Raw genomic sequence first — 23,557 nt, forward strand, 5'->3', positions numbered from 1 at the left:
GCTCACATGATCTTTATATATATAGTTGACAACTCAAAAATTTTGATACAAAGAGTCCTAGTTAAATTACCGTGAAACTAGCAAACTTTCGGTATATATATAGTTGATTAGGCACAAACTGAGAACAAGGGCTAATCAGAGTGAAATTTTAAAATTAAATCCTAGATCATTCTATTACACCAAGTTGGCAAGTTTGGATTTTGGACTTATTGTCAGTACAAGCTGCAGAATAGGAGGCCAATGTTCTTGCATCCTTCTTTGTGTTACTAGTCTCAATTCTTTTAAATACCACTAGAAAGTTTAATTTGACATTTGATGAAATCATGGGAACACGGTTTCAACAAAGATTCCTACGTTAATTCTTGAATATTTCTAACAGTATACGACAATATATTCCCTAGAGAGTATGTATATATACAGTGTAGATATAGCCTATGTAATACTCATTAGCCAAGGCTCAAGGCAATACAACAAAATCTTAGGATGCAGCGACACTGTACGATAACACTCCTAGAATATACGGTAACATCAGATCTGAAACGAACCTGCAGCAGAATATCTAGGCAAGCTACTAATCATTGAAATGGTCCTCAGTCTAATGCATGGTTGCCCTAGCTCCTGTGCGCATGAAAGACTGCAGTTCTCCCCAGCTATTCATGCACTTGCAACATATATGTCTTGGGACCAATGTACCACCACCATTATTTGCATGCCTAGTTTTCCTACGGAATTCAATGATAATGTCGCTGCGTTTTAGATTTATTCCATCATGCAATATTGCATGCACATATATCCAACAGTGCCTATTCCATCTCATCAATTAAGTGTCCCTTTGATATTAAGTGTTGTTTTCATATCATTTTCACATTAACCCATGTGTTAATATATTTGTAAAACCTACAAACAATATTATGAAAGTGCTAGCTCCTAATAAAAATAATAAGCCAAACAACTACATATATTAATATTATGTTTATTTAACCGTATACATTAATTTAGAATGCCCCTGTTTTTTTTTGGGAGGGATCATGCAATGGAAAACAAGAAAATTAATTTCACATTAGGATCTACTTCATATATTGATCATATGCACCACCTCTATGCATGGCCCCTATTTTCTCAGTCCGCACAAATACATGCATACAGTTAAGTAAACACAAATAAATGCACATGCATGCTTAACCATAATATATAGGGAATAATAGGACGGTAAATATTATATAGGGTAGCAGCTGTTCATAATTAAAGAGGTGCGTACACTCCAACAACACAGGAACAGGAACAGTACAGGATGATGGGTGGATGCATGATGCATATATATGACGGCGATATGGGATATATAGGCCGGTTATCTGATGATACTAGCTCGATCCTGGGCTACTGCACCATCGGTCGACCCGATCTGGTCTAGATGCTGCGCTCAATCTGCTTGAAGATGTCGAAGCTCTCAATGACTTGCTCCTTGGCCCTCTCCTGCAAGAGCAGCATTGTACACGTAAGATATTGCTAGGCATAGCAGCACATAGAATCTCGATATGGAAGCAGCATGGGCTTTGCATTATTGTACTTCGATTCCAGATCAAAGCGTCGTTCATCAGTAGTTACCTGAGGAGCAGGCACAACTCTAGGCTCAGGAGCGCTGTTGGAAGTGGCAGTAGAGACAGTCGTCGAACAGCGCGGGTCACACTTCGCCCACTGCATGCAGCACGTCACAGAGAAAATTAAATAGAGCTATGTAAAAATGTTTCCAAGAATTAAAGTTTATAGCACATAGCTTAATTAATTAACCAGCAATCTTACGTTCTTAGCAGCCATGCTGAAGGCCTCCCTGTGAGGGATGTCTGGCTTCGCAGCTTTGATGCGCTGAATCTCCTCCCTGCCACATGTAATGTAAATGGTATTATCTAATGAAAGAAATTTAAGCGTGTGTGATTTTTCTTTTGTACCAAAAGAGACTTTCAGGAAGAAAAAATGATAGTTCATGGTGCTGTATGGGACTTCACTACTCTAAGAAACACAGAAAAGTATCTATACAATGTTACATATATAATTTATTTTTTGCATAATTCTAGAATGCACGATGTAGGGGGTGGTTTGGCCCGGTGCGGTCTATAAGGTCACACCCTCGGACCATTAGCTTCTCTAATATTACATTTTCCATGATCACAAAAATTATATTAACACCATATGAAAGAAATTTCAAATACAAATCAAATGGTACTAAAGTTGGATATTACAATCTACAAATTCTTTGGCTACATTTTTTTGTCAAAGATTAAGAAGTTGGAATCTTAGAATCCAAACAAATGGAGGGAGTACCAAACTATACATATTTAACAATTGTGTCGATAGAATTAGTAAATTGCAAAGCTAACTGCATGTAGAGCAATAAGTAAAGAGGTACACATTAAGAAAATGCATTTTGTCTACATGTACTGAAACCACACTACATACAGGGCAAGGCAAGCATAGCTTTCTCAGCAATGGAGTAGTGTAGGAACTCAGGCAAAACAATCATCCGGTCCATTCTTGTCAAAATGGTTGTCATTTGTGTAACATATGTATGGTCATTTTGGTTGTTCTTATTTGTTGTGTGCCATTTGGTTTGTAAGAAGCAATCTTCAGTATTTCTAATTTCTTGAAGGAAGATACATACAACTACTCAAACAACATTCTAAGAGAAAATATATAAATTCAAGGCCCATAATCAATGTTTACAATACAATGCAATATCTTATTAGGTGAAATTTTTTTTTGCACTCTTTAGATTGTGTTGAATACATAAAAAGATGGAAAGGAAAGTATATAGTGTGCTTTTGATGATTTTTAATCCTTCACGACTCAAGAGAAATCATAATATTTGTTTAAGAGAAATGGGAGCCGAGAAGGAATAAAAAAACAACAGAACCACTATGTACCTTCGGATCCGTTCTTTTATGTTTGCTTACACGAGTTCAGTGGCTGTTATCCTAAAAAAATATTACCTAAACATATACTATATGTTTCCTGCCAAATATATCCACATTTATTTTCTAGATCCCAGCAGCTTTTAATATTGGAAAAATAGTACTGCCTGACTGGACTAATATAAATAGTGCTCGAGCTTAATCAGAACGTGTCTAAAAAGTTATCTGGAAATTTGCTAAAACTAACATGAATAACTACACAGTACTGAAAGATGTCCACAAAAAGTTACCAGCAAGCATTGATTTGGTGCAAAATAATAAGAAAACCCAACATTGCTCCGGATCAAACATTTAATTTATAAAGTGCAATCTTTTTTTTTCAACCTTGTTGTTGGATGCACAGTTTCATCATGGTTTTAATGGGGAAAAGGGATGAGATGAAGCGGAGATTTATTTAGTACCGACCTAATACTAAAAATAATTAATGCAAAATGGTGTACCATGTAGAAGAGCAAAAAATAACGTGTGCTATATATATTGTCTTGCTAGCTATTGTACTTGGTTGACAGAAGGAAGAGATAGATTCAGATCTGCACACAACTGGTTTCGTCTCACATTTTTATATACTTCTGTTACTGTACATAGCAGGCTAATATCGTACACATTTGCGAGCCTAGCTACTGGTTGGGAAAAGTATAGAGGAGAGGTATCCATTACGGGTGCAAATCCATTTTAATTAAACTTGTTGGAACTTTAAAGTTTGAGCAAACATTACAAAATCAGATTTATATATAAATAAAAAGAGAGATTCCGAACATGTAACTATGAGATCACATGTAACTATTTGAGATCATGCATTTGAACAACTTAAAAGTAAAAGAGAAAAATGTATGCTTCCTCACCTCATGAAGCGATTGTAAGCAGATGGGAGGCGGTGTTTCTTCTCCGGGGCTGCAGTCAGAGAAAACAAAAGGCATTGACATTGAGCACAAGAAAAACCTTATTAAATAACTGCTCATCTTTATTTATAGCATCAACTAACAAAAGAAAGAGTTTGTTGAGAAGAAAGTAAGAAAGATCACGCAAGGACAGAAAAAATAAAGCATGGAACACAAGGAAGAAGATTGGATGGTGGAGAGTTGCTTCTTGCTATACTGCTACTTACGCTTGACAACGAAGGGCATTCTCGGGCTGGCATCTGATGTCGGTGAGGCCAGCGGCATTGGTTGGTTCCTCCGGCAGTCATTGCAGGGTCCCTGACACGAGAAATGGCAGCATACGAAGCAAAGGTTAGCCCCAGCGCTTCAAGATCTCAAAAATGTTAGCGATGCATCATGATGCGTATGAACTAAATCATTTCCTAATTATTGTCGACTAGCTAGGTCGTCAAATAAATCTGGCCATGAATAATGCCTATCTTTCCAAAAGAAAATGTGTTAGGAGATCCATGCATGCATGAATGCCACAGCAGAGTTACTGTGCTACTGCTGCTGCCGCCGTAAAAAAGCTGATCAATTGCCTTTTGCAGCGACGAGGACTTTTCCAGGCCACAGATGAGCAAAAGAAATCTTTTGTAGTCCAGCGTTGTTTAATCTTGCCTTGCAAACAGTACTTTTGAGTAGTTCCACATGAGAGAGAGAGAGAGAGAGAGAGAGAGAGAGAGAGAGAGTAGCACGCTGATGATGCAACTGAAAGTAAAGCAAACCATGGCCATATTTCATGAGAAAACCCCACTGATCTATTGCTCCATCTTTCTGTCATGAGTGCAACGATTTCTTCTTATTTCTCACATATTTTATATTTCTCCTTCCCCTCGGAAAAAGGCTAACATTTTCAGAGAAGAGAAACACGGCTACTACTAGATCGAAGAAAGAGAAGTCACACACACAGTCCCACACAGATCGATGCGTCAGATGGATGATGAATGAAGAGATGCTTTGGTATTGTAATTAAATAGTTGTAACGATCCACCTGAAAGGGCCCCAGCGGGTGGTGATCAGTCGGGGAGAGCGGCTGCACCATCGGCGGCCGTGGGCTGAGGTAGGAGAGGTTGTTGCAGTGGCCGCACTTGACAGTCACCGTGTCCATCAGCCTCTTGCATGGAACCCCAACCTGCAGCTACCCAAGAAGCAAAAAATTAATCACAGCATGCAATCAAATCAACCACCTGTTTCTAGATCAACTTCCTGTGCATGGCACTGTCTAAGCAGTAGCAGCTAGAATAAAATCTCAGGGGAGGAAATTGAAAGGGAGGGGCAGGAAGGCAGAGAGGAGAAAAGAACAGAAGATTATTGTCCAATCTACACTTCAGCATGCATGTAACAACAAAGAAGAGAAGATATGGAAGCTTGTGAAGCACCAAACAGATGGAAGTGAAAGTTGGAACATGGCACTATCAGGAGAACCAGTAAGCAGAATATTCCACAAAGAAACAACGCAAGAGCCACTGAAACACAGCAAAGGAAGCATAGCACATCAATCACATGTCACATGCGTAATTCTAGTGGATTTTTCTGTGCTCTCCCTCCAATCGCAAGACAAGAAAATAAAAATGGTGTGATTTAATCAGGCACGCCTTGTGGATGAGCTTCACCCATCCAACGCAAAGGACACATACAGAACAACGCAAAAGGGAGAAGAAAAATGGGAACCAGCAGAGAACTTGTCTAAGTTAAAGAACCAGCGGGTGAAAGAAAAAAAAATGCCATATCTGGCGACCATTCTTGCGCCGCATCATGATCTTCCCCCACATGATGTTTCATTCTGACCCGATTTTTCGAAGAGTTTACCGCGAGCACGGTGTTGCAGTAGGTGCAGCGCACGTAGCACAGGTGCTCGGACTGCGAGACCAAATCCATGCTTGCTCGCTCGGTGGGCGGCTGCCGGCGGCGGGAAGGGTGGCGGGCGCGGACGGTGGTGTGTAAGCAGAGCTCTAGCGCTAGGAGAGGAAGCAAGAAGCGTGTGCCTGCTAGCCGTGTGGTGAGGCGAGAACTACTGATAAAGAGGAAGTGGGGTGGAGGCCGGGGAGGTAGCTAGAAGAAGAAGAAGTGGAGCACGGCCAAGAGAGAGAAAGAGTTGGGTTCCAAGAGAAGATGGGGTAGGGTTTCTATGCCTGCAATAATGCCCTGGGCCCCACGCACACATGGCTCCGTACGCACGAGACCAACCACAGCGATCGGGCGATCGAGCGCGAGCACACCACCACACCATAAATCTTTTCGAGACGAGCAATGCAAGGTTCTGGCCTAACCTGCATAGTGATATCCATCGTCTCTCTCGCTCGCGCTCGCCCGTGTAAGCAAGTGTACACGTCAAGGGAAAGGAACAGTCCTGGCATCTCCGGGCCGGCCTAGTACACGCATAGTGCATGGCTGGAGTGGCGCATCCACCCAATTACGCGCCCCCTGATCGATCGACCCGCGACCACGGCTACTAGCTCCCCGGCCGTGGTAGGTACTGTGCCTATGTGCGAGTGTGATTGATGAACAGATACGTGTGATCGACTCTGATGCATCAAATTGACCGGCCGATTGCGCTTTATTCGAGCGATCGTGCCGATCGGTTCATAATATATAGGATGATCGGTCGGTCAATTCGAATTCGATGTCCCAATTCGTCCGATCAATTTAGATGCAACGATGTATCTGCAATGATTAGTATAAATTCATAATATTCCATGTGTGATTATTCTGAATATTGTGCTATATGGGATCGATGTGGCCAAGGGAAAGGCATCAGAAGAAACTTGGATGGTGACGTGTCTTGAGTTTGTACCAGATCGAAGCTGTTGTTTTCAACAATCATGATAAATTAATTTCGGCTTTGAATAAAACTTCATCGCTTTCCTATCTTGGATATAGATTGTGTGTAAGGCCAACTGGAAACACTTTTTTTTAAAAATGTGATCTAAATTCTTAATTTGGTTGTGGTTGAAATTAAAGAGAAAAAAATCATAGTGCATCTGGCAGACAGGTTCTTGTGGTTAGACTGAAGCAAAGCGCTAACAAAAAATTGTGTAATAATATCAACTACCTTATGGGTTTACTGGACTGTTAATCACATGTGCCCTTTTCCCTCCCCAGGAAAAGACAAAATAGCATAAGACCTTCCAAGCCACCGACGACGACGAGCACAGACATGTGAGAGGGTTAATGATACTACTCATCACATAGTTCCCAAACATTGCAGGGTTGAAAAATATTAACACAAATCCAGATTGCTTCTGGGGAAACTTGCAGCTGCATACCTTGTTATGTTTGCTACCTCCAGTTTGATACTTACCATATAAAGTGTTTGATGCTACTGCTGTACCATTATTCTAACTATGTGCAGACGACCAATCTTCATCCTTCCTGATAATGGTAATGCTGTTGTAGGTCCAGTTAACATGCATCCTTCCATGATAACTGACAACACGCTCTAGGCTAGTGACGAGTGCGTGGGAGGTTCGGCAGGGCCTTTTTGACGGGTTTTCTTTGTTGCACAAGGACGTACTACCCATTAGCTGCAGCTTTTGCGCCTTCTCAGAGACCGGCACTTAGCTTTTTTATGTTCTTGATGAAAGAAGCAAGGCATCAGAGAAAAGGAGTGGCAAGTGTATCCACGTTGTTACTCGATCTCATGATTGATGGATGCATGGGCAGGATTATCATTAGGTGTTACTATTCATGACGCGTCCAAGACGAAGGACGAACGATTTTCTTTCTAGGCATGCATGCGGGAAAAAGACGACGCACGCATGCCTGTGGGATGTGTCCCCGAAATATTTCCGGGGATCCTCCCTATTTGCCCGTGGCAGTGAGAGCCGGCCGGACATGCAGTATGGCGTCACAGGCGGCTCTGCGATCGCTCACAGGCTCACAGCTATCCCCATCTATCTGTTTCACGCATGGAGACAAAAATTAATAAGTATGCAATTTGCTGATGAGTTTTGCCCTAAATTACTGTGAGATGTATCTTTCTTCACCAATGCAATAATGTTGTTCCTGGTTATTAGCAGTAATGGACTGTTTGCATATAGTCGTCATGGGACAACCTTGTACTATTTCCTGGATTCAGGCAGCGAGCAGCCATTGTTGCGAGACAGTGACTGCGCGCATAACAGAAGCTAGCTAGCAGCTGGTATCACCCAGCAGCTTATATTACTTCCTTCTGCCGACATATCTCCATGATACGGCGGAAGCGAGGCTCATTCCTTCAGTCCATGTGACATATGATAAGGAAAGCAGAAGGGTGTTTCACTCTCGACCGATCGTCCATGTACTCGGCCGCCGCCATGCATCGTCGCAGCATTTCTGTTGCCATGGAATCGACCGACCGTTCAATCGATCGATTTGATGGATGTGGAAGGAGGGCCGGCCGGGATCGCATGCATGACAGCACGAGCGGATCGCGGTTGCATGAACTTAACCCATGCTTCCCCTCGACCGGCCGCAGCTAGAAATCTCGTATCATGCCAGAGATCGAGAGGGGGGCGCAAATGGGACCATGAGATGGATCGATGCCATGGGAGAGCCGCCGCCCGTTCCATCAGTCGATCGAGATCGCTTAGCTTGTGGGTCGATAGATGCGGCTCGCCATGCATGCCCGCAGCTATGGCGCAGCGAGATGCCCAGCAGTCCGTCGAACTCGATCGCTCGCCAGTTTGAACACCAGCGGCAGCGGCTAGCATCAGGCCGGCGGGGGCCAGGCCAGCATCGTCGCAGGCAGAGGCAGCTCGATTAATTGAGCGGGCAGGGCTCACGACCGCCACATCATAGAGGCCATGCATGCGCGGGCGCAGGCACAGGCGGGGGCGGTCAGGCTGCTTGACTGGCGAGAGGTGAGGATGGAGGGCTTGATCGTGCAAGCGCGTGATGCGCAAGGGGAGGGGCCTGCGCGCAGCACGGCGGTATTAGCGAAAGAATCTGTGCGCTGTGATCGCTGGGCGCCATTTATGCCGCGAAAGCTTGGGGCGGGCGGGTGGCGACACCCAGAGCGCGACGACGGCCACCGCGGCTGCTCCTCCCCGCTCAGATCAGCTCTCCCGCGAGCGCTCATCAGTAGCAGTCAGTCAGTACCTGCATGCCCTGGCCCTGGCCCTGCGCGCGCCCAGGCGGTGAATGCGCATCCTGCCGCTCCCGGACCCACGTGTTTGACGCACAAACGCGCATTCAATCAGACTATCCTATCAGAGAGTGCGCGGTGTGTGTGTTAGAGAGAGAGAGAGAGAGAGAGAGAGAGAGAGAGAGAGAGAGAGAGAGAGAGAGAGAGAGAGAGAGCGAGCATTGTAGACTGTAGAACCGACACTGTTAATTGGAACCAGGAGATAGGGTAAAGGCGACCAATGCAAGTGATCGTACGTGGGAGTGAGAACTCTCAGATCACAAGGAGGCTAGCTATAAGCTACCACCTAGGTCAATTTGATTTTTTCCCCCCACAGCCGGCACCCGGCAGCCGGCTTCAAGTGCGTGCGAGGGAAAGAGACGCATGGACAGAGCTAGATGGAGACGGGAGATGGCCGGCCGGCCGGGATGATAAGGCCATAAAGAGAGCCCCGTCGTCTAGGCCGCTGTCTGGTGGAGGTTGGCGACTGCGACCCCGCGTGGTGATGTGACGAATCCTCAGTTTCCTTTCCAGGAAAAAGCGCCCACCCTCCTCCAGCTTACTCCCGTCGTATAAGCCACGCCGGCGGGCACCACCGCAGAGGCTGGCCAGGCCATCACTTCACTCCGATCACCACCAGCTACGTACCTAGCTGCTACGGCTACGGCCAGACAGCCAGCCATTAACCTGCCTCAAATCAAAGCCGTGCGTGCCCTAGTAGGCTTGCAGACGCAGGGGCTCTCGATCGCCGTAGCCCCGTCGTACCCGGCCAGGCCAGTAGTGACCTGATCGAGTGCACTGATCACATACTACCCCGGCCTATCTATCCGATCAAATCATCCCCGGCCGGGCGGGCTTTAAAGTGATCGCATCGCATGCATGCCGGTTTAGGGTAGGATGGGGATCGGAGGAAGATTCTAGGATATCTTGTCACCTCACACCACCACCACCGGGGTTTGGTCGCTAGCTGCGTGCTCTGCCCTCTCGCTGCGGCGCGCCATGCAATGCATCCCTGACCACAGCGGCCGTGCCCAGGGCATGTTTTTTTCCGGGATGCGTAGCCATCTGCATCTGCGTGTCGTCTGGAGCTGCCTGCCCTGACCTGCCGTGCCCTGCCCGGCCGCGCTAGCTGCAGCATCCCGCGTGCCCTAGCTAGCTAGCGCCCTAGCCTGGACACCCTTGCTCACGCAGCCGGTACTCGCCCAACAGTGCCGCCACTGTTGGGAGCATGCCGATTCGATCGCTCGCTCTCAGCTCAGCTCGTCATCGATCACCAGGCCGCATGTGTCCATCGATGTGTGCTGCTGCTGCAGGCCATTGATTTGGATGCCAAGGATATGGGATCCGTGGATGGCTGGATGTGTGTGTGCAACTAGCTGACAACGGATCGATCGGGCAGGGGGGGCTCAGATGGAGCGAGGCAGCTCTAGCGCGCATCGATCACACGTTGCCATCCCTCGATACCCCCGTGCGTGAAGTGGCTGCTTCACACACATCACGGTTATGAGTTGTGAGCTCTCAAGTCCTAACGACAGTGATCCCCACTCCGCTGAGCGGTGTCAGTCGCAAACCGTGCATACGTGATCGAGTGCATAGTGATTGACCCATCAAGTCGCTTGGATTCTTTGGAACAATCGGATTGCATGATGTGCTATGGTCCAAACGGAACAAGGTACTCCCTGTGTTTGCTAGCTGCTTGCTGCTGCATCTGCATACGTGCATTTATAGCTTTATGGCCAAAATACGGCTAGCTAGCGTTTTTTTAAAAAAATATGGCTATGTAGACATAGAGATAACAAAAAACAAATTCAAGGTTTTTCTTGTTTCACACACTCAGTCACATTTCACACAGTTTTCCGTTGTTGAGAACGGAAATACTGCAGGTACGTACGGTAATAGTGGCATTTCTACCGGCTTCCTTTACCATTCACTCCAAAAACTAAAAACAAATTCTCTGATTTTGACACCCATGGATGCTAAAAATGCAAAATTTAGTCCATCCATATGTGCTACCATTCTTCGTGGAACTAATTCCTTGTGATTTTATAATAGCGCCTGTCGCCTTTGAAATCTCCGGGAGTAGTTCTTCAGAGAAATGTTGTTTTCTCACATGGATGGATGATATTAGTGAAAGGTAAAATAAGGTTATTGCGCTGTTAAAATTGGACGTGTAATGGGAGCACCCACCATAATCGAAAAACACATTGTCCTTCGAGCAGTGTTGAAAGTAGAGAGCTCCTCTAAATAAACACAAAAAAGTTTAGAGATACAAGTGAAAATGTCAAGGCATATGCTTGCTCACCTAGTGGGTGTTCCCAACTTATTACGCTTTCTGTGGGTTAGGATGGATAAGTACTTTATGTTACATGAATATTGTATTGTTGACATTTTACTTTTTTATTTTACTAGAACTTTAACGAGATGATTTGGCCTCAAACATTGGAGTGTCATGCTAAAACCTGCCTAAGAATTCACAGGGTAATTAATGGCAGGGCAAAACGTCCTCGTTATTCAAGCGGCAGATTTTGCATTACGTGGGAAGGAGCTAGCAAGGTTGTTGTTACCTAGAGAGGCAAAGAATTATGCTCGTTACCTATTTAAATTATAGGTAACGTGACATGTTTTAGCATTGTTTGTTGTCTGTTACTTGTAATGCATTATATATATATGTAATGGGCATTAGGGTCCATTACCTCTGTCGAGTCATTTGTAACCCATTTCTTGTAACGGACGCGATGCCTGTTACCTTATGCTTTATATGTCCATTACCAATGTGGGAGGTTTCACGTAGTGTACCGATATCTTTAAAAAAATTTGGATTACAAATATGAAAAACGTACATGTAGATTTGTATTGAGAAGAAATTTCATAATATAATTGTTTTGTTATGGTTTATAATACATTTGAGTGGAAAAATAGAGGTCAAACAGCTAGACAATACCATATTGTTATTCAAAGTGTTAAATATTTATCACCGGGTAAAATGATTAGCAAAGAAATCTTACAGTGGCCTTTTATATCTCTTGATGTCTCTAATTTGACCATGCACATAAATATTTCATGATTATTATTGGATGGCACGCATAAAATAGCTACTCCCTCCATTCCAAAAAATATAAATACTTTAGATTTGTTCTAAGTCAAACCTTTTTATCTTTAACCAACAATATCTTAAAAATAAATATTTTAGATATAAAAGTTACATGCTATGATATTTGATTTAACGATGAATCTACTACCATCATTTTGGCATTGTCATCCTTTAAGATATTTTTTCTATTCAAATTCAAAGTTGAAAAGAGTTGACTTTCAATGAACCTAAAAGTATATTATGGGGACAGAGGTAGTGTTTTATATAAAAACCATCACTACTATTTGCTACTGAAAAGTACTAGAAATTTCAATTCTTAGGATTGGTAAAAAAGCAAATTATATTATGAGTCTGGCCCGTAGAAATCAAGTAATTCATTTGAATCATTGCTAGCTTGAATCGTAGTACAGGTGTTCTGGTCCCTTGTGTTGTTGCACTATAGCTAATTGAAGAAGTTGTTTGTGCATTTTCGTGGGGTCACGTGCACTAGATCTCATTTGCCTACGCCTACATCTCGCTGCTCCTAAATGTTTGTGGAGCCGGCAAAGTGAACATGAACAGTCACATCGGTCTGCACTGTAGATATACAGTACAGTTACATATCGTGAATAACTAAAGTCAGGCCCTTTTTAACTTGTACTGAATGCCTACCACCACAAGCATCCTGTATGAAGTACCCTGTGAAACTTAATTTAGTTGAAGTATGATGAGTTCATGTACCGTACTACTATCTAGAGACTTTTTTCTGGACCTTTTTAGCCTTCATGTTAATCCTTGTGCTAGTGAAAGGGAGAAATCCTATAAATTCTCCAAAAAGCAAATCATCCAACCATCAACCTTATAAACCTGATATAGAATACATATTCTTAATAAAACCTGAAGAGAGGGCATGGAACAACAAGAGGTACACCAAGAGCTAGGGTTTCAGCTTACTTACCATGAGGGAAAAAGTTTCTTTTAACAAAGTCTACGAATTAATATGATCCAAATTGGAAATGCAATATTTGGATTCCTAAAGTCATATACAATGGATGAACTTCAACAAAATCTGGTATAAATTAAGCTAAGGTTTCAATTACACACATATCATAAAGATATATAATTATATATGGATCGGAGGTGCAATAATATAAAGGAGAACAAAAACTATGAGGTGTGCGTGGGAGGGGGGGCTAGAAATAACATAGAGAAATCATAAATAAAATCTATCACGAGTGGATAAATATTATAAAATATTTATATTGCCATTGGTTGGAATGTGTATGTGTATGAGCGAGTGAGAGAGAACATACGCTATTATAGTTAGCCGTGCGGTTTGAAATTTATCCATGAATTCCTAATATACTTATTATGTCTCTTCTAGCACAGATAGTGGATTAGTATGGAGGATAAAAACTACCCCCAATTATTAGTCATCCAGTGGTACTAACCCCTACTACAAATACCATGGCCATTAGTGGTTAACCCTTTTCAAAATCTAGATAGCAAGCTGAGCCTACCTTAGTTGGAGCCTTGGGGTGTGGATGTACTACACATCTCGACCACTAGGTTCAAGTCGTGACGGTGAAAGTAAGTACTCCATCCGTTCTTAAATACCAAACTAATAGCTCAAAAATCCTCGCGCAAAAAAACTAGTTGAAAAATGAACTAAATTAATTACCTTTTCTAAATGTCATATATTAAAAACCGGAGTACTAATTCGTGACTTGACACTTTACTTGTTGTGGAGAGCCAATGTACACGCATTTTGCAAGAACAAAAAATAGAAGGTGCCAAGACATGCACACTACACTTAAGGCAGGTAATGATGGTGCAATGAGCTAGCCACACACACGCGTTGGTACGAACGAGCGTGCGGGCCCGCGCCCTCTGCTGCGGCGGTTCGTACATGTACAACTGAGACAGAGGCACAGCGGCAGCTAGTATTGCTAGCTCCCTCTAGCTAGCCTTCCCCCTTTCCGCTCTCGTCTAATCACACCGCGCCTGCGAGCCGCGTCTCATTTTACCATCTCCGTCTCTCCGGCGTTAAGGCGGCTGGCCTCCCGACGCCGCCGCAGAGGCATGCGCAGCGGCGGGCTTGACGCCACCACCAGCAGCCAGCCAGCCAGCCTCCATTGCTACACACCAATTATTAACCCCTGGCCGGCCATGGCTGCGCGGATCAAAAGGAAACAAATGGAAAAACAAATCCCCCTGGAGCTGGAATCCAAGAACGGCAGCGGGCGGTAGGCTCAGCAAAAGGAGGAAGCATCTCTGGAGGCGCATGCCCAACGCCACACGCATCCATCAGATCTGTCCCCCATGCATGGACGGATCGGTCAGAAACGCAGAACAAGTTACTTCCTCCACCAGCCAAGATCGGGAGCAAGCTACCTAGCGCAGCTAGATGCTCGCCTCGGCGGATCTCCACTCCACCTCCAGTGGGAAGCCAGACGGCCGACGGGGTCACGGGGCCGGCGGGCGCGCGTTTGCTTAAAGAAGCAAAGGGACGGGACGGGCGGCAGGCGGTAGAGGTAGACATGGGAAGGTGTATGGCGCCTGCGATCCAGAGCTGCCGGCCGGTTGCGTGCGTAGACGGGGTAGGCCAGGTGCAGGCGGGGCGGCAGGGACTTTGACGGATTTGGCACAATCATTTGAAACGAGGGCGCACTCACTCCCTGCCATTCTGGGAAAAATGCTAGTCCATCTAGCTAGCTAGCCTAGTAGCTAGCTCGATCTCCTCCATCTCGGCAGATCCGTCCGTTGGTCTCACGCCCGCTCGATGCTATTGGTGATGTAGCAGCAGCGCTCTCGATCGCCACCTCCAAGGCCGGCCAAAGGCCAGGCCGATCGGTCAGTCGCCAGCGCGCGGCGCCACGGCCCGGCCGCCGGCCGGTGGACGGACGCGCGCGTCGACCTAGCCGGCCGGCCTCTAGTAGCCCGGCCCTTAGCTCGATCGGCTTTCGCGGATCCCGAGCGGCCATGCATGCGCCGCTGCGCGCGCGCACCCGGCCGGCACCGCACCGCACCGCACCCGGGCCGCGGGCGGCCGGCTTGGCGCACGGCATGCGCTCGCTGCCGCGGACGGCGGCGTGGGGAGTCGGGCTAGTATGTTTGACCGGCGCCAACTGGTTCAGCAATGCAAGGACGATGCGCCTGCGTGTGCGTGCTTTGCATTGTTGACCTGGTCTGGTCGCGATCGGGCGATGCTGCCTGCATCTGCGTGAGTTGGTGGATGCTAGCTAGCAGTAGTCTAGCTACTAATAAGTACGTACGTACGTTCTTCGCTGCGACATGGGATTAGAGCAAGGCTATTTGCTGCTTGGTATGGTACGTGGTGTGGTGCGCCCACGGGGGGCTAATTGAGCTAGAGGCCGAATGCTGTACTACTACGGACTGACCTGCAGAGTGCCATCGAAATGATGAGATCGGTTGATCCAGATGGGGCAGGAGCTAGATTACTCCTTATTAATTGGGGATTGCCTCGCATGGTGTGGATCCATCTGTGGCGATTCTTATTTTTTTTTGGAATTTTGAATACAAATTTAGTACATAATTACAAATTAATACGTCAGAATTTCGGGAATTACAAAAATACTCCCTAATCGTCTATCCACAGTAGACAGTTTTCGTCCAACAAGTAGTACAAGAATACCATTTTCTAGTATTCATATAGGCACATTAGCCACACACATACCATTTTCATATGAATACCATTTTCTAGTATTCATATAGGCACATTAAGCACGCACATACCATTTTCGTATGAATACTAGAATTATCTTGATACAAAAAAGACTTATAACCTAACATACCAACTATAAATTGGTAAAACAATGGATCTTCTATGATCTTACTGTGAGGAGACATACACCTGAACGTAGATATAAATAAAATGTTTGTACTAATTGAGGTTGTTGCGGATGAAACTCCACACGAGCAACCCACGCTCATAAAAAAGAGTGTCTATATAAACACCTCAGCGTTTTAGGAGCTCCCAATGCTTCATTTTCACCTTTTCAGCCATACCAGATCTAACTTTGCCCTAGTAAACACAAAGTCAGGAGTAGTGAGAGTCTCTTAACTCCCTAATTTTTACTACAACATAATAAAGTTCAAAAAATTGATTGATTGCAGCTCAGGTAAAGTAAATAAGATTCCAAAATAAGATTCCAAAATAAACTATTTGTAAGTTGTAACCAAGGTGCGGGAAAAGATTTATCAGGTGACAGAAGTAGGGGTGGTAATAGATCATGGTTCTCATACCTTAACTCCTTCACAATCCAACTCAGCCTATATATATAATTTAGCTCAAAATCATATAGTATTTCAGTCCAGTCCTTATTGAGCTCAATCCTTAAATTTGCTAGGCTAAATTAGAGTACCCTTTACCACTCCTAGACTGAAGGCTATAAAACACTTGATTTTTTTAGCCTCGTATACTCACTTATAAGAACAAATCTGAAATTGATACCAAAATTCAGGCGTGTTGGAATCGTCAAATTGCCCATGAGAGACTTGGTCTCCCTTATAGCTACATACTGTCAACAAGTGATGTGAGTTACCGTAGCCGTCAACATGCTAAGGCAACGACAGCAGTAAAAAAATACAGGCCAGGACGATTCCCCTGCCAAAGCCCCACGCTAATTGGCGTGATCAGTGGGCGCACCGCCGGCGAGAGCGTGCGGTGACTAGGTTTGCCGCTATCCCGATGACACATGACATGCATGGGCGCGCTGCTTGCAGCTAGCAGCGTCGTGCGCGCCCGGCCGCCTGCCGTGTCCGGCCGGCCGGCCCCGGCTGGCATGCATAGCCGTAGCCACCAGCCAGCACGATCGGCAATCAACCCAACAGCCAACAGCCTGAGACGTGCGCAAGTACAGACACATCATATGTACCTCGCTGGCTAGCGCGCATGGTCGTGGATCGGATCGATCGGTCGGTCGGCGCGCAACAATCGCGTACGCACCGATGTAAACCTCCGTCCTGGCGGCTCGCCTCGCCTGCCGCCCTTCGTGCCCCCAGTTGCCCTTGCCGGCGGCTTGCCCAACGTGCCCAGTATGACGAACCCCCGGCCTCCGGGGTCGTACTCCACCGGCGGGGTCGGTCGATCGATCAGGCCGGGCGGCCGGCCTGTGCGCTCGCTGCTCTTGCTCGTTCTTGATCTCATGTATAGCTCTTGTTTCAATTATATATATTTGCCAAGGAAAAACACTGGTGAGACGTACATAGGTTCACCGGACGAGATTGAGAAGGTAGCGTGAACGAAGATGCGAGACGCCTTTTCTCCGGATCGAGCTCTCTAGTAGTAGCTAGATGCGGGCCATGCGGTAGTACGCGCGGCATCAGATCGATCGGCGTTCTCCTGAGCAAAAAAAGTACGCCTGCGGCTAATTTTTCCTCCGGTCTCAGGCGGGTGCTTGCGTCCACGCGCAAGACTACAAACTCTTGGCGGGAGAGGGGGTCAAGAGGAAAGATGGTGACACAGACAGAATCTTGCCCCTGCCCAACCATGACCTAATTGATGGATCCAAGAGACTAGCTAGGCAATTACTAGGGTTTAGGGTACTCACTATAGCTAGCCTAAATCATGTTCCAGTGCAATGGATTATTACAATTTTACAAGAACGTAGAGACTGCGTGGTTTTCATACGTGGGCACTGATCCAGTCAGTCTCCAAACATATGCATGCTCTATTATTAGCACATGTATATCTAGCCATATATGGTGATGGACGACGAGAACTAAAAGATGCCAACCGGCCGGAGCCGATCGATCTAGCAAAGAGCTCGCTAGAAACCTATTAGTTGGCGAGCTCCATGGTTGAAAAGTAGTGGAGCGTGCAACCAAAACCTCCTCTCCCTAGCTCATTCATATACAACAAGATCACAGGACTAATATTGTTCCATTAATTAATTGGGCATTATGGGTGCTTGCTAGATGCTAGCAAGGCGCAAGCAGTGTCCAACGTCGTTGGCTAGGATTACGTACTAGATAGCTTCTATCTCACTCCAAACTGACAGAGAGCCGTCCTTTAGAGAGTGAGATGTGCTAATTTATGTGCTCTGGGTGAGCTGACCTTTTTCTATATATAAAGAGTGTAGTGCAGCTTTGCTAATGAAACTTATTAGCAGCAGAGCCATCTTGCTGGCTACTCCCTCAGTTCCAATTAAGTCGTTTTACCTTTGTCCTAAGTCAACTTCCATCTCTTGACATGTACAACATCAGATTAGTTTCGTCGAATTCACCATGAAATATGTTTTGACACTGCATTTATTTGGTGTTATTGATGTTAATATATTTTTCTATAAGATTAAGAAGTTTGACTTAGAACACAAAGCTAAATTGAACAATGATTTGAAACGGAGGGATCGGAGCAGTAATTATTTGAACACATCAAGATTTATTTCAACGACATAAAAGTACTGTTTTCTGAAAAAACAAAGCATGCATGCAACCTGAAGTAAATCTCGTGAGCTTGCAATTCTGAAGGTTGACCTGGCTAGCTTCTAGTAGTGTAAGATGATAAGATCCCATTGGAGGAGAAGCGGACGCACGGAAAGCGTCATAGCTGTGTAGGACATTCGCATTGCGCGAAATTGCATGCATGCAATGGTCCCTGCGACAACATCAAGTGACGATCTCTTTTTGTTATTGGATTTAGCAGCAGTTGTACTGCTCGAGGGGAGCACACTGGCCGGAACCGCACAACAAAATAGCCAGAACGGAACCACCTGATGAGTGGAATAAGAGAGTGTGAGGTCTGGCCAGGGCACCCTCGTGATTTCAGCAGGGCCTCTGATCTCTACTGCCATGCCTGGTTGGCTGGCTCTGTTGTCCTGGATCATCGAATGAGACTTTTGGGTTTTTCATTTTTTTTAATTGATGATTATTATTTCCCAAAACTGGCAAATCGTCCTCTTAAAAGTTTTATCGAAGAAAAAATGTGATACATTGATTGAGGACGGAATTTTGTTTACTTCAATTTCCTAACAAAAGAAAAGAAATTAAAGGACAAATGTTACTGAATGAAAACATTTCATATGCATGATTAGTTAGCTGTGGGTTATTGGTTGCTATTCAGGTGTTGTTGCCAAATATATTTATCCTTGTCTAAATGGGTTGGTCAACAAATAAATCAGCTAGCTCCAAGAACAACATTTTTGCCATACCCTTTGTTTTTTTTTTGAAAGAAAAAGAAAAATGCATGACGGACACCTCTCCTAGCAGAAGGTATTCCGATCCGATGAGATAGACTGTATGCAAGTACTAGCTAGTAGGGGACCAAATTTATGAACAACTTGCCACTTACCAGCATGGCATGTCGACCAAAAGCTTAAATAATTCCGACTAGCTCCGACCTTACCTTTACACCTGGAACTGTCCTCCATGTGTTCGAATGAATGTCATATCAATATATATATTTTTTTTAGGCTTTGGAGAAACTACAAATTTCACTGGTCCAACTTTTTCATATATACAGTATCTGACAAAGTATAAATACCATATGTACTAACACGGAATTACTGAACCTAAGAAAACGACACCCCTGAATAATATATAAACTAGACCTAAGAAGAAGTTAATTCAACCAATGCTTCGTAAGATGAAATATTATGGCAACCTGCACACTAAAGTAGAGTGTAAAAGTAAAACTGTAGCAAAAATTACACTCTTGAGCTCCTCAGCATATATAGATAATAACTACTAGCTCCATATAAAAATATTTATCGTTGTTGACTTTTGATCACGATGTTTGACCATTCGTCTTATTCAAAAAAATATTTAAGTATTATTTTTTTTGTTTGTAAGTTACTTTATCATCAAAAATATTTGAAGTATGACTTATTTTTTCATATACTTGCAACAAAATTTTGAATAACATGAGTGGTCAAAGTTTCAAACGTTGCAAACAAAAGTCCACAACGACAAATATTTCAATATGGATGGAGTATTACGAATAAAATGGAGTTTCTCAAGAAAATAAGCAGGACTTACAAAGTAATTAAGGGATTTTTTCTGTCATTACTCAGTACTATATACCTATCCACAGATAACTTTTTTCTTAATATGAACTAGTTCCTTTATTGTTGATGTGTCTTTTCAGTAAAAATGTTTTGATGATGTGTTGCACGCACATATGGAGATATTTGAATACATATTTTTCCGAAAGTATGGCGGAATTTTTTGCTTTGCCATGATATTATTATGTCTTGAAAACATAAATAATCTATTAGAGAGTTCCACCAAAGAAATTTAGATTAAACCAACTCCATGCTCAAATTAACAGAGCCCGTAGCTAGCAAACTCAAGATATAATGCCAATCATAAAATCAGTATATTCTTGCAAGGTTCCACACATGGATTATTCGTTGAAATAAACAAGCTTCAACATGCACACATGGGAAATTAACACCATTCTGCTCATATTTTTTTTATTCCTTCCAAATGTTTAAATTGACATGAGGACCACCGCGCTCTCTGTTATCATGTGTTTTCCGCAGAGTGAATGCAGGATCAAATGCAGGTGAATGCAGAAAGCTGAACAGCAATTTGCCAAACTCCAGAGTGGACGTTGCATGCATGCGTTTGCATGTGTTCCCTGGCCTACAAATGCATGAGGCATCTACTTCAAAGTACAGTCTAGCCCTGCAAATTTTACGTTTTAACTATATAGTTCATACACATTTTCTACTGTGTGCCCCTGCTGATCCAACCCACCAGTCCATGAGCTGAGGAGTGAGGAGACAGATATATCGATACATCTATGCGCATTAAGCCGGATCGATCGGATCGAGGACCACACATCATATATTCTTCAGAGACAAAACTCAGGAGTCAGGACAGCCCAATCCTCGTAGGGTCTCTCACTGTGCAGTGCTTGCCCCAAACGGCCAAACCAGCAATGGCGCCCTCCATGCCAATATGCCAGTACACACACGCTAGACGTCTGGATCTCTGCTAAAAATTTCTCGCTTTATTATTTCCTTTTCGCGAGATCTGAGAGTGCAGCAGAGCCATCATTTTCTCTCTCTCTCTGTTGCGCTCTTATCATCACTCGATCCCCACATGGAAACTAAAGTTCAACAGCGTCAGGTTTGGACGGTATTTGATCATCATTTTGCTTTAACCGATTATTCAACAACATGGGGGGACAATCCAAGAACAAAGTGCCACATACATCTCTCATGGCAGCAAAGGGCAACTGGGCAAGAGGTACTACTTCTACAGTGCAAATCTTGGAGCCATGCTTATCGACCGGGGAGCAATGATTAGGGGTCATCATGTGATAACCTCTGTTTGATGGGCAACCATGTCTGTGATCTTGGAGGGATTCTTATCAAGAATCGTCCGATCCGGAACTGGTGGAGAGATCTAGTGTGTAAATTGATATATAAGGAATACGTTCGGAACGGTATGGGCCGCATTGCTAGATGTGGGGTTTCTTGGAATAATCATGCTATATTGGAGCGAGCATGCCTTAAGAGGATGCAGGTTGACCTTCAATCTTGAATGAAATCTTGCTAAATGTCCACCAAGAATTGTGTCTGGGGAACAATCTCTTATCTTGATGGTGGAGACATGAGATTAGCTCATTACCAACTAGGGCTTAAATCATGGTCCTATGATTTAGACACACGCCAATGCTGTCATCATTTATCTGTACTAACATAGATGCTCCACGTGGTTATCAACTATTCAGTAATAAACAATTTAATATTTCGAGGCAAAAATTTTAACAGAGCATATACAAATCCATATGATCAATAATTTGCACACACCTATATCGGGCACCACGAATAAATTAAGTTCAGTGGCTTTGATCTCAATAACAACCATCACTTCAACAAATTAAGATCTAAAGCCTATTAAATTCAATTTTTGTTGTCTTTCAGGTAAAGACACACAAACTGTCGTAACGGTCTTCCAATAAGGAAAATAAGTTAAAGGTCTCGGGACTACGAGCCTTACAAATTAAATTAGACCATAATTTAACGGGGCAAAACAATTTGGAGTAGCAGAAGCCACTAAAGAATGATACTTCTGAATAATGTGATTTTGGAATGAGTTGTGTCGGCATTTAGCATGCTTATGCTCGTGTATCCTCAGGGGAAAGGCGTCTCCACGTGTGCACGTGGCACATATTCTATCTACACCGTCCATCCCAGTTACATGATATGCCATCCAACCGTTGATTCCTCACCTACCTAGGATTCTCTCACCTACGTACATCCCTTGATTTGAAAATGAATGGCCATGATAGATCATGCGGTCACAATGGCATGTGAAAAATCCATGTTCGTTTCCTCAGCCCGACTTTGAATCCGCCATCTCTTTGCTGTTTAGCTGCACTCCAGCCAATCTGTGGATTTTTACTCCAGCTTAACAAGTGAACATATTGCATTGTGATTTGTAAGAAAAAAGGACAGAGGTCAATCCCCTGATGAATGGCAAGTGGTCCGTAAGCACAAGAGGCTAAAAGGAGAGAGATCTGGGATCACAATGTCCAGGGTCCAGGCTAACACGAGACGTCCACGCAAGAAAATGAATATAGAGTACCTTTTCTGTTTCTCTTTCCAACTCACCAACAATTGTTATCCATCCCGGTTGGATGGACCTGGGTGTTTGCGGGTATACTAACTTGTCTTGTAACAGACTAACAGGCATATAAAAGAACTCATGCTCTCGTGCTTTATAGTATAGATAGATATGGAGTGATATATGTGCGTACGGGTCATGCTTAAATTTTTTTAAAAAAGTAGCCATAGTTTTTCCAAATGCATGCCATTTTCTTTTCACTTACAACAACTTATATAGTTAGAGCTTTGTTACAATGGGTTTAAAGTACCAGTGGTACTTGCAGGTACTTTCCTTTCTTATTTTGCTCAAAAAAATTAAATAGATTTACACATAATTAAAAGGGCGTCATAGTAATTTCTCACTATTTTTGGTACTTGGTCCTATCAAATTGGTACTTCTCTTTAGATACTTTACGGTACTTTCCTTGTTTCCACCGTTCGATTTCTCGGGAGGGACATCTCTCTTTTTTTCAATCACTCTAAAATCTATCATATAATTAAGGGCAGGGTTAACTTTGGCATTCAATTCTTTAAAACATCATGGTGGTAAAAACTGTTAGCGGTTACAGTACGAGTTTTCTTTATGCGTGACCTATTTAGTTTTCTCTTTCAAAATAAACAGACTATACATAAGTAAGCGCATAAAAATTCTTATGGAATTAAAGACACCTTGGAGGTTTTAACACCCTCTTTCTGATAGCTTTTAAACATGGTTAAGAAATCCTTAATAAATAAACCTCATACATCTTTAGTGGTTGCATCTAAACATAAATGTACTATATCCAGTTTTTAGCTCGACTGTATACATAATTGTTGGAGCCAGTGCAGCAAAAAAATGTAAAACAAAAAGAAACTATACCGGTTATTACTTTGATTTTTGGGCAGATATTAGCAGGTCTTGGTCTACTTACTATTCC

At 43.8% G+C, this 23,557-nt stretch overlaps 1 protein-coding gene across 2 annotated transcripts; it reads right to left on the reverse strand.

Annotated features, from left to right (window-relative positions):
• Positions 1-1,192: 1,192 nt before the first annotated feature.
• On the reverse strand, positions 1,193-5,971 carry LOC117836499 (protein DROOPING LEAF). Of its 2 annotated transcripts, none has more exons than XM_034715937.2 (7): positions 5,696-5,971; positions 4,878-5,024; positions 4,072-4,162; positions 3,809-3,857; positions 1,801-1,876; positions 1,606-1,695; positions 1,193-1,473 (listed from the first exon to the last, which is right to left on the reverse strand). In XM_034715937.2, the coding sequence occupies exons 1-7, from the start codon at positions 5,762-5,764 to the stop codon at positions 1,408-1,410; spliced, it is 588 nt and encodes a 195-aa protein (XP_034571828.1). In that variant the 5' UTR covers positions 5,765-5,971; the 3' UTR covers positions 1,193-1,407. The 2 variants fall into 2 exon arrangements, with proteins under 2 accessions (XP_034571828.1, XP_034571829.1); XM_034715938.2 differs by having other exon boundaries at positions 4,878-5,018; positions 5,696-5,967.
• Between the last annotated feature and the right edge of the window lie 17,586 nt (positions 5,972-23,557).

The sequence above is a fragment of the Setaria viridis genome, chromosome 9 (assembly GCF_005286985.2).
Source record: "Setaria viridis chromosome 9, Setaria_viridis_v4.0, whole genome shotgun sequence".
Classification (NCBI taxonomy): Eukaryota; Viridiplantae; Streptophyta; class Magnoliopsida; order Poales; family Poaceae; genus Setaria; species Setaria viridis.

Excerpts from the sequence above, each read along its gene's own strand:
- LOC117836499 (XM_034715937.2), bottom strand. The coding sequence starts at position 5,764 with ATGGATTTGGTCTCGCAGTCCGAGCACCTGTGCTACGTGCGCTGCACC. Across the intron at positions 1,696-1,800 it reads TCAGCATGGCTGCTAAGAAC|TGGGCGAAGTGTGACCCGCG; the intron begins GTAAGATTGCTG and ends TGCTGCATGCAG. Across the intron at positions 1,474-1,605 it reads GAGTTGTGCCTGCTCCTCAG|GAGAGGGCCAAGGAGCAAGT; the intron begins GTAACTACTGAT and ends CTGCTCTTGCAG.